Genomic DNA, 11,984 nt, shown 5'->3' with positions numbered 1-11,984 from the left:
GGCCCTGCTAGATTTGAGAGGTTTGTTTATACAGTTTGTTTTTCTTATTTACAGCAACCGTCAAAAAAATCTGCGCGTCAAATCTTGATGGATATATCAGGCAAAACATGTGATTTGCGATTTAGGGAAAAAATCACCGTGTCCCAATGGCACCACCAAAAAAGGATATTACTCATCGTTCTATTGTTATAGCGGCTGCGCATGCATGTAGTGGGCAAACACCTCAAACCCGCAGCCAAGGATCTAATCATCACGATTCCTAACTCGATGAGCACACACGATATTTCAGCAGTAACCCAGCTGTCTGCATGCACCATCCATGGAATCCGCAAGTGACCAGAACCTGCCAGAATATTCTGGATTGTTGTGGGAAATCCCCAGATAATTCCAGGATATTCATGCTTGCATATGCGTGCTTGCGCAGTTACCTATTTGATGTATATTCACATTGTAATACATTTCATGTACATATAAATATGCACAGACGTGTGTTGACAAGATAGTTTCTAGCTTACCTCTGATTGATTGCGAGTTGAGTATTGCCTTATCAGGAATCCCCTGACCATCTTTGCTGAGACCCGTGGCCGACAACGCTCTAAGTATTCATGCTATATTATTATCCATGCCTCACATGAGTACGGAAGAGGCTCTTGTGAACCTGAAGACCCCAGCACCACGAGCGCTAAATGCTGAATGTATTGACACTGAAATTGACCCTGATTTCCGACCATTTTTGGACAAGCACGAGATCCGACTGGGGTCATGCATCCAAATCTGATGCACAGATTTTTTTGATGGTTGCTGTAATTGAGGGGGGTGTGAAGGTGTGATCATTGGACTAGAGGCTGCATGGAATTGATATTACGAAATCATAGAGGGTCTTCATTCCCTTCTTTCCTGATCCCCCCACCTCTCTATCAATACCCTCTTCTTCTTCGACATCATCCTTTTGAGCAATATGTGAAGTTGAGTTTGTAATCGGAACTTCAATAGGAGGCTCACAGTTGAATACTGTACTCACACGACCAACTACCGGTCACACGTCACAGCGACCTCCCGGTCCGGTCGAAATTCAGGGTCTGTCACACGTCACAGCCGGTTGGCAGGCAAGGTGGCTATGCAAGGTAATTCAAATTTTCCATTTCTGGAATGTATTTACATTCAAAAAAGGAAAATTTTCATTTGGTCTTCCAAGTTTCTTGTGCGCCTTGCTCGCATTCCATGGCCAAGTTCCTGCCCATGAATAGGCACAGGGAGTGTGGAGATGTTGCCAAGCTCCTCAATTTCAGCCTCCTCAGCACAGGTTGAAGCTGTCTGGAGACTGCCTTGAACTGCCTCGAGGCCATCGGGAACCGCTGCTCCATCCATATGTTTGATTATGTCTTCAATCTTGACTTCTACATCATCTTCCGCAGCATCCGTGAACTCGCCTTCATGTTCAATGGGACTAGGATCTGGGGCAACACTGTTTGGGCACTTCTGCGGTGCCATGATTGCTTTGGCAAGGTCTGAGTTGGTCTGTAGAAGATCATCAAGAACGACACGAAGCGGACGGCTTGTCAGGCTGGCATGGGATAGATCAAACTTGCCTGAGCGACACAGCTCAAAGGCCTAAGGATGGGTAAGCACCTGTGTACCATCAGATTGAATCCGATCAACTCACTTTTTGAACCCTGTTTTGCTCGTCTATGACATGGAAAGTGTGGAGTAATGTGCTGGGGACACGGTCCCGGAGGATGCTGAGTTTTGCATCGAGTTTGACATCTTGTGAGTCCATTCCACTCTGTAATTGTGAGTAGACTTCTTGAATAGTCACTGACTATTGTGATCGCTTCACCACATGTTTACAGCAAGCGACAGAAAAAACCGCACACCTAATTTGGATGAATACTATTCAATATAATTCTGAATATATTGGAAACAGCTGATTGACAATTTAGGAAAATAATGAGTGCTAATCACCCCGTCCCAATGGCACTCTCTTGACCGTGTTCACCCGTAACAATGGGCAAACACCTCAAACCACCAGCTAAGGATCTCCTCATCACTATGTCTGAGACCATGAGTGTGTTAGAAATCTCAGCAGCAACGCGGGTGCCTGTCCGCACCATCTATGATATTCTAGGGAACCCAGAAAAGCATCGTCGTGGTCCCCTTGCTGAAACCCGTGGCCGACCTCGCTCTCTGAACATTCATTCTATCAATGTAACATTTCTGTGTTTGAACTGCGCTTTCCCCTGACTCCCCACTATAGTTTTTGGACAGTTTGATTGAAATGAAGCCTGATCTCTTACTCTCTGAGCTGCAGAAGTCTATCAATGACGAGTTTCAGATTGAAGTCAGTGAACGCACAATTGTTCGTGAAATGAAGTGCCGCGGTCTAACAGACAAAAAGGTATTCTATCAGTATCTAACTATGGCCTTATCGCTGAAATGTATCATAGCTTCAGAAAGTGGCAGCTGAGCGAGATGAAAATAGGCGTGCTGACTTTAGACAGTACATGGGAACAAATTATCGAGCTGAACAGCTAGTATTTGTGGATGAGACAGGAGTTAACCGTCAGACGGCAGCCCGGACCCATGGTTGGGCCCCCCGTGGAGAACGTGCACGACGCCGTGACTTCTTTGTTCGCGGTACCAAGTAGGTGATCCTAGGATTTAAATGATATAGCATGAGATGATGACCGTCTTACTAGGTATTCCGTCCTTCCAGCAATGTCGCTGGAAGGGATTCTGTATTGTGACATCCAGATTGGGGCATACACGGCTGAAGCATTTGATCATTTTGTTGAAGCTCTTCTTGCAAAGATGAATCCTTTCCCCGGGCCAAATTCAGTCCTTGTGATGGACAATGCTCCTATTCACAAATCTAATCGGCTTGTACAAATGTGTGAAGATCAGTGAGTATCCTAATGTTTTGGGATCATTATTCTAATCCTTGTGTTACTGTAGCGGTGTCCGCTTGGAGTTTCTCCCCCCATACTCCCCGGATTTTAACCCAATTGAAGCAGCTTTTTCATCTATCAAGTTCTGGTTGCAACGTAACCGGATGTATGTCAACAACGAATTTGCATCACAGTCGCTTCACTGTGCAACAGACCTACTTCTGGGTGCAGTGTATACTGTGACACCAGAAAAGGCTCGCAGTTGGTTTCGCCATGCGGGCTACCTCTAGTATTCTTTCATAGTTCACATGAGTAATGCTATTATGCATGCATGTGTGTGTGTCGAGTGTTACATGCAAAACAAGCTAGGTTCCTTAGGACCCCAGTTACGGGTGCCAAAATGGAGATTGTATTGGTACCCTGATTTACTGCCATTTTGGATCATCACAAGACCCGCCTGGGTCATTCATCCAAATTGGGTGTGCGGTTTTTTCTGTCGCTTGCTGTAAGTGGCCGCTGAATCCCAACATCACAGGGTTGCCAGAGACCTGTGCATCCACCAGGAACATAATCGAGTATGATCCATGGGAAATTTTTGTACATCCAAGTACGAAATTCAAGTGAAGTGTGCACTGGCCAAACGTCAAGCTGCCAGATACACTCTTGGAGGGGGTCAAGTGAGTGCCTTTCCTTTTCGTTGTTGAAATAAGGAACCAGGATGTTGACCACGAATGATTTCATTGTTGTCAGGTTAGCCCAATATGTGTCGTTCCCAGAATACTTGAAGAGAAATCTCAACTCCTTTGCTTCCTGAAAACTGTCATATCCATACAATCCCGACCTCCGCTCCGGGCTCCCGGAACTCCGAACTCCGACTTCCGGAGCCCTACTTCCCTTCCGTCACCTTCTCCTTGCCGACTCCCAAGAGGTTATCCCACCTCCGGCTCGGACACCACCTTCGGTCCGACTCCGGAACATTCCGGGTCCGTATCAGGGCCCGGCCTCGGACTCGGAGGCTCCCTGACCTCAACCCCCATCTAACCTGTCCTCACACTATGCGGGGCATGAGATGTATAGTAAAAGGAAGATAATATATACACTTGCCTATGTGGGGCATGAGATGAGAAGAAGGGTAAAGGTCTCATCTCCCTGCATGGTTGCTATATAAAGGAATGGGTCACATGCCCACAACTATACAGCTCTTAGAGTTGTGTAGTGTGACCCGGAGGGAACATCCAGGTGGCAGTGCCCAGTAAGCGTGGGAACGTTCTGGGCGAGTTGCTTGCCCAGAACTGTGGCTGTGACCCGTGGGAACATTCTGGGCGAGCTGCTCGCTCAGAAAGTTCCCACGCTATCCCGTGCACGCGGATACACAACACAGAAAGGCAACAACAAGGCAACAATGAAGGAATGGAAGGAAGGGATTGGTTGGGGAGTCTGGGGCACCCTAGGGCAGGGTGCTGAACCCTGACAGTCCGACCCCAACCTCAACACCTTCCAGACGAGTATGCAAAACCTATGCTCCCGACTCCGGACCTCCGCTCCGGAATCCTGTTCGCATCTCTGTCTCCGGAACCTCCGGTCTTAGCTCCGACCTCGGACTTTGACCCCACCTCCGCTTATACCCATTGTATTGGTTAGCTCATTCCATTTAATTATGTTTGCCAATATTCCGGAGTTTAACTTCCGAGTTCGGACTTTCCGGACTTATGTCGGACCTTGCAACTATTGCATTGTCCTATTCAGTTCCGCTATTCTCCCTCATTCCTATTTGGGCTGCTGCTTCCTTTCTATTCAGTCAGCTAGCCATTCCCCACTCCCAACCTCCTTCCTTCCTCCTTGGGCCTTGGCCCTTCATTCCTCCTTTGAGAAACACCATTGAGTCAAACCCTTGACCCTCGGTGTTGTTCCTCCTTCCAGCTCCCTTTGTCTCCTTTCGGAGTACCCTTGCTCCTTTTGATTCCGGACCCCTCCTTATATACAATGTACATAGTAACTTGTAACCTCAGTCCGAAATCGACCTGAATTCCCCCCAAGAGACTTTCCCTCTGCTAGATCTGAAATTAGGGACCCCCAGGACAACCAGCAATGGCACAGCGCTCCGCCTGAGTCGCTGAGGCTGAGGTCCTTCCATGCTAAGTCTAAAGTTGCACCACTCAGTGCGGCGGCTCGGTTGGGATGGCAGTAGACTCTGAAGATATATTTGTCGGTGTAAATACATGTAAATACACATCGAGACAAGTATGGAAAGTGCACAACACCCATTATGACTTGCTCCTCCAACACTCCCCCTCAAGTCATGATCCAAAAGTATTCAATGAATGTGGAATCAAGTAACAACTTGATAGGAGAGGTTGATAGAAAATTGTCCATAGGACAAAAACGAATGTAGAAATCATTACCATATTCAATATGATGAGCAACAAAGGTGTTGGCTGTCATAAAGACTATGCCAATAAAGAAATGTTTGATGGCCTTATGATTCCTCCATTTGCTGTGCCCTTAAATTGATGACCTCCCCCTCAGCGTCCTTCTTGGTCGCATTATACCACCCACTCCTTATTATCAATGCCCTTAGTTAGGCAGCTCCCCCTCCTTCTATGACAGCTGATTGAAGCATAGCGACTATTCTCCCCCTCAGGTGTTAGGGAAAGGGGCATGTGTGATGGTGGTTCGGATTGGTCACAGGGCGATTGTTGGAAAGGAATGGATTGTGCACGAAAATGATCGTAAAATGGGCAAACGGGACATGAATGGTAGTTTTGCATGAGTTTTTTTTTTGCTCACATATGTCTTCGCTTCAAAAGATCCTTGTCCTCAAAAGGGAATCTTAGTCCCCCCCCCTGCATGCATTGAAAAGCGGGTTGCGCTCCATAGCTATTTGCATCGGAGTCGCTGATTATAAGCTGACTCATAGGACGCTGCCGCATTTGTAGATGTTGCAGTATGTGATTGTTGATTTATTGAGGTGGATTAAGGCCGGAGCCAATTGGTGTGATAGCGAGGACGAAAATGGGAGGTGGAAGTGGAAATATTGCGCATTTTTATAAAGCATGGTCCGGAGCCAAGCTGAACCCGGTCCTGTTGAATTTGCATCATGCCCCCAGCCCAAGGGGTGTGGAGTCAACAGTAAAATTGCTTGAGGCGATGTTAAGGGAGTATATTGCATGCATAAAAGCCGCAAGAATCGCGCGCGCATGTCCAAATCAGTTCCTAGTCCTCCTCTCATTCATGTGGAATATATCAGTCCCAAAGAATAAAGATCCAAAGGATCAGCCCAAGAGATCTCCAAGTCCCTCCTGAGAGCATTCCATGCTTCAGAGGGTTATGGTTCGCAGCGCAAAGACTGTGGGAATTTTATGACGTGGCACGATGGAAAATAGAGAAGGAGTGGTAGTCTGTGCCGCATTCCCAGTGTGAGGGCTTCATCCAAGGGGCTTGCAATCAGCCTCAAATAGGGCTTTCCAAGATTGTATCTCAGCCTTGGGTTTTCCAAAGATGCGTGCCTTTTCAAGGACTTATCGCAGACAAACTTGAAGTCTTCCTCATAAGCCACTTGAACCTGGCCAGGGTGCCACGAGAGTCATGTGGACTTATACTTGAACCAACCCAGGTGAGCCGCTCTGGGCTCATAACCTAAAGTTGCACCACTCAGTGCGGCGGCTCGGTTGGGATGGCAGTAGACTCTGAAGATATATTTGTCGGTGTAAATACATGTAAATACACATCGAGACAAGTATGGAAAGTGCACAACACCCATTATGACTTGCTCCTCCAACAAAGTCTCCGATTCCATTCCGGAGTCGTCCGAATCCGACAGTTCTAACAAAAACCCAATGCACTTGCGGAAGCTAGACTCGCTGAGGTTTTCCCTCGGAATATGGCTTGGAACGGAAGAAGAACTCCACTAGCTGAGATAGCAACATTAAGTGTGAATGCCCATTTTTCGTCATAGCCAATGGTGGAGATTTGACGTGAGCCCTTTAATTCGTATGTTGATGTTGAGCTTTGCTGATATATCACTTGTGTCTGATCAGAGTTAACTCAGAGGGCGTCAGGTATCGCATATTGACGAATGGAATAAGCCTGGCGAAGGAGCAAAGCACGGAGCTTTTGGGCAGCATCTCGTGGAATTTTCTGAGTTGCGTGTGTCGCCCGCTGAAGACTCCAATTCATCTCATCTCTGAGAAACTTGCGGACCCAATTTGTGCTTGCCGCAAATATGCTTCCATCCTTACTGACAACAGATCTAAGGATTTCAGGCCGGCTATGCATGATCTGGGCAAGAATAACCCTGCGTATCTGATGCACATCCAGTACCGCACCTGCCTGACGGACACTTTGTAGCATCTGTTTGATTCTTTCTACTGTCTCCGGATGTTTGGCCTGGGATGCTTTGGTAAGTGAAATGTTGTCAAGTTAATAACTAAACACACCAGAATCCCCCTCCTTGTTACAGTCCCACCTGGGCAGTTTTCTCTCGCGACCTTCGCTAGTGTTGCTGCAGACCAACATGGCTGTGACCCTGTTCGATCAATCCATTTCCCAACCACATCAGCACGCAGCGACTGGAACAACTGCTGACTTCGTGCTTGACAACCCCTTACTATCTCAGTTGGACTCATCTTCCAGCCCACTGTGTCTGTGATGTCTTTTATTATTGTCCAAAAGATCAGTTGGAACCAGTTTGTAGTTTTCACATGTGTTCTTATTACTTTTTGGGGAGGCTCGGTACTGACTGGATGATGGTTCCTTTTTTGGCGTTTTCACTCCATCATCCACTCCTCAATGCGGCGCTTTGGTCGCGAGATCTCCGCAACTGGGAGTGCCATCGGTTTCAAGACAACAATGGGTGACACTGTCACCTCGCCTTCACAGGTATGGCTCCCATGTTTGATGTGCTACATATAACATCGCTGATCAGGAAGTGTTCCCACCTGTGCATCATCTGCATACCTCATCATCTTTATTTGCCACTGGCTTCTGAGATGCTTGGTGGCGGCATTGTCGCTCTTTGGCTGACTTACGGGCCTGCTCTACTTTTCTGATGGCAGCTCTCCTCACCGAAAGACGGAGTTCTTCCTGTCTTTCTGTTATCCTCTCATACTCTGCAGCCAACTGGGCTTGGTATTCTTCATGGCTTGTGGGGCTAAAGAAGTGAAGCAATCCACAGCCTTTGTCCTCCTCTTTAATGGTGAGATCCAGCCGCTTCCATTCTCGTTCTGATGTGCTTGTGTAAGGTACTTCTTCTGAGCGATTCAGTGCAGCAGCTGCCACTGGTGCGGGGGGAGACATGGGTGCTGCAGGAAGGGTGGGTTTGGTATGTACATGTTGCATATGACGGTCAAGGATTGATTCTGGAATTCTGCACGTAGGGCCAGTGCTCCATTGCCAGTCTGGAGTGAGTGTTTTTCGGGGAGAAGGCGATGCATTAGAGCATTGAGAGCGAAGAGGCCACATGATGAGGAGTCTGTTTGGTAAGCTATTGGGAGCCACGCAATCTGGAATGGGGCCGTGGACTGATTTGACTTGGAATAGGATACATCAAGCCACCATTGGAGGATCTTGGTAGCTGCTTGAGTGGTGTGTGAGTGTTGATTTCCACCCACTGGCCAACATAGGGAGTCGGCAAGGTAAATAGTGGATTCAGCAGTAGAAATGATGAATGCTATCCAATGGTTGTCGTTGACATTCATTATTCCACCAAATAGGGTTATAGAACCAGATGCAAGCTCAGACCCCAATAGACGGAGGGTGATACAGGTGCGGTTATGTTTGTATCTTTCTAGTCCGTCCTTCTGAGTCACACAACCAGTTAGGTACTGGATCTCAAGTGGGCTCAATAGCCATGCCTTCACACCTCCATTCCCCAGATCGTCACATAGAAGTTCGATATGGTACATAATGTCGGTTGTAGTAAGGCAGGACATGGAAAGGTGACGCATCAAGCCTCCAATTGAACTGAACACTGATTTTGAGAAACCCAGGACTTTACTGTTCCAGGGGCATGAGAGGAGTCGCCTTTGCGCTGCTGTAATAGCACTGTGGTGTGCTGGGTGGTGGCATACTATCTCCTTGACGTGTGCCACTACATCTCTCCATACCTGTTGCAGGTCACATAGTCGTAGCAAGGCCTCCCAGATATGGAGAATGGTGATGGGGAAATAATATGAGCCAACACAAACCGAACAGGCTGGGTTGTCATCATTGGGGTTGTGCTCGGAGATGAGGTTTTTTATTGAGTGGTAGGTTGGACAATCTATGGTGCAGAGATCATTTTCGGACAGTTGATTGATGGAGGGGGGTGGTGGCTGAGGTGTATGGTTGAACCTTGTAAATTTGTCTGGAGGACTGGAAGTGTAAACTGGATAAATTCGGTGACAGACAAGTTCCCATCTGGAAAGTAGGATCCAATAAAATCACCTGGGATGTCACTATATGAGATAGTCTCATCTGTACACAAAGCAATGTGGTGTGCAAGGGTAAAACCATTCATGAGATGATGCACAGATGCTCAGAAATTTTATGGGGGTGGTGTTTTCAAAATTTTAAATTTTAAATTCAAGGTGCCTTCTGTTAGTTAACAATTCAATATAAGTAATATAATTCAGACAACTCCACACCCCCACCGGTTAGGTGTCACACATCACAACGAGTGGCCGGTTTGCAGTTTATATCATGTGACGAGTCACGTGCCCATCTCAGCTGGTAGTTGGTCGTGTGAGTACAGTAAATTGGATCTGAAAATCTCAAGTGAGCCTAAAGTGAAAAAGTATGTCAAAACCAGCCAATCAACCCACCCTATCAAGGGGTGTTTTTTTACGCTTCAAATAGGGCCTAAATGGCCTATTTCAATGTGGACATCCTGGGATGTCCTGGTAATGGGGCTTGCTGCCAACAATGGACTGTTGGAAAATCTGGGATGTCTTGATAATGATATGGTGGTGGATCTGTCTTATTACCCTGCAGCCTTGTTGTGACCAGGCTAGTCACCCACCCCCTAACTATGATAGGCAACGTAGTGATTAGGTCACAGAAATGTCTGAACAGTGGCTGTGCAGATCACGTGCAGCCAAAGTTGGTGCACACACTTTGGACAAGAAGTGATAACAACAATTTTATTGTTGTTTATGTTGGAATATGAGTCACATGATGAGACTGAACCGGAATATCCGGGAATATTCTAGGGGTTACTAGGCACCTGCATAAGCGCTGGGCATAGAAGAGCTGGAATGTTGTTGAGGAGTATAAATATGGGTGCTGGAGTGCTGTGTGTATTTTAGTTACTGTCATATCCATCCACAGCCATCGTCTTCCACTACCTCTGCTCCTTCTACACTAACCTCGGAGCTCCCATATTCTGCAATCACCTCCACCTCCCTTGATGGTCACCACCCCCTCTTTTCAATATATTACCTATGCCTCCCTAAGTACAGAGCCCCAAAGGCTTCTGGACAGCTCCGATGTCCGCTAGTGCACTCCTGCCTCCACTAGGCAATTCACTTGCTTGCCCTGCAAGTCCACCTTTGGGCCTATCCCTCCTTTCCGTTTCTGGGTTATCTATCGCCTGCCATTCCGCTAACCCTGCAACCCGACTTGTCAGTAATATTCAATCGGCTAATGTTTTACCCCATTAGCTCTGCTCCACTCGGCCCTGCCATTCATGGGTCTGCCCTCGCTGTAACTATATATATACTTAACTTGTACATAGGTTACACCTCAGTGATAAAATCAACTAGAGTTGATCCCCCTTTAGTTTTTGTTGCCAGTAAGTAAATTAGGGCATGGACGTGTAACTTGGCACAGTGCTCCTGGTCTGAGTCGCTGAGGCTGAAGCCCTCCACCATGGAGACAACTCCTTCATCTCGATCCGTGTCAGGGCATACACCCTGAATAGCCCGGACCCGGACCCATGTCCGGACCCACTTCCACCCACTGCGCTTCCCACACATGCGCATGCTCTGCACACTGCATGCTCTGGGCCTGGTTCCTACCCCTTCATGTGACTTCCGGGTATCCCCGGAAGTTTTGCTGATATTGTGGCCACTGTGGGAAGATGGGAAGTTAGCTTCCTTCTCATCTTCTTACCCACAGTAGGTTGTGCCCTGGATAGGGCTGGTTACACCATGGGGCTGTGGACCATAGGGGAGGGTCATGGGGACCCGGGAGTTGTCCCCTGACAATCTGGTCTCTAACAGTTACAGTTTCTCTTCGCATTTCTATATTACATCTGGGTTGCGAGTGAACCACTGAAGTGGGTTGCCATATATGGAACGCCGGATTTAACAACAGTTTAGTTTTCATGTACTCCTGAATAATCTCTTTTGTTGCTTCAGGGGGTATTTAGCAGTGACCACAGTGCTTTTTGATGGCCCAAGCTGCCTCAGATCCATTAAGCCCCTGCTGGTATCCATCCATATCTAACATATAAATAATTGTTTCTGTCTGACCGACGGCTCCTGATTGGCTCCTTCCCACTGCTTATCCTATCATGCTGACTATGGATCAGCCTTTGCCCTGTTGTAACTTCTGCCATCTGCTGCCTCAACCTCAGTCTGAACTGGTTCTCGGTTGTCTTAGGCAAGTGTCAGGGCAATAGCCCTGACCCTGAGCCACATGTAATTAAGATACATATAGTCACGTGGGTAAGCGGGAACCTCCGGGTAACTGCTTACACACTACCGTAAAATACACACCCTTGTATCACTTATGGCTCTGTGTGCTGAGCTACCCTGAGACCTCACACTTTTTTAAGTGTATGAGGTGTGTTTTACAACACAACCCACAAAAACTTAACATCTTAACAATCTGACTCGGTAGCGCCTAAACATGCCCACAAGGGCAAGGTCGCATCTGCAGCGATGTTAAAAAGAAATGAGCAGTTCATTAAGAAACTGCAATCTCCCATCATGGGAGATTCAAATCAACAACCATTGTCAAACAACGATGAGGATCAACACGATCCAGTAAAAGCAACCACCTCAGGGCTGGCCCCTGAAGGTTTTAGAAACTTACGTGGAGTAAGTGTGGGGCCCAATACCCCTAGAACTCCATGACGTACCAATCTAACCCAAGCTGGGGAAGATCCCTCACCTCCTC

General features: G+C 47.3%; 2 protein-coding genes across 2 annotated transcripts; one reads left to right on the top strand and one right to left on the bottom strand.

Moving 5' to 3' along the window:
• Nucleotides 1–1,161: 1,161 nt before the first annotated feature.
• Nucleotides 1,162–1,777, bottom strand: EI90DRAFT_3134797 (uncharacterized protein; the record flags this gene model as incomplete). Its single annotated transcript, XM_039064689.1, has 2 exons — nt 1,162–1,611; nt 1,664–1,777. The coding sequence occupies 2 exons, from the start codon at nt 1,775–1,777 to the stop codon at nt 1,162–1,164; spliced, it is 564 nt and encodes a 187-aa protein (XP_038909040.1).
• A 6,244-nt stretch (nt 1,778–8,021) lies between these two features.
• Nucleotides 8,022–9,042, top strand: EI90DRAFT_3021710 (uncharacterized protein; the record flags this gene model as incomplete). The annotated part of the gene is made up of 8 exons (XM_039057690.1): nt 8,022–8,079; nt 8,148–8,205; nt 8,261–8,286; nt 8,424–8,472; nt 8,507–8,518; nt 8,597–8,648; nt 8,701–8,782; nt 8,999–9,042. The coding sequence occupies 8 exons, from the start codon at nt 8,022–8,024 to the stop codon at nt 9,040–9,042; spliced, it is 381 nt and encodes a 126-aa protein (XP_038909039.1).
• Nucleotides 9,043–11,984: the final 2,942 nt, after the last annotated feature.

The sequence above is a fragment of the Cantharellus anzutake genome (assembly GCF_015039405.1).
Source record: "Cantharellus anzutake strain C23 chromosome Unknown EI90scaffold_125, whole genome shotgun sequence".
NCBI classification, from domain to species: Eukaryota; Fungi; Basidiomycota; class Agaricomycetes; order Cantharellales; family Hydnaceae; genus Cantharellus; species Cantharellus anzutake.
The sequence above is the reverse complement of the archived record's forward strand: the minus strand, read 5'-3'. Positions and strand labels throughout refer to the sequence as shown.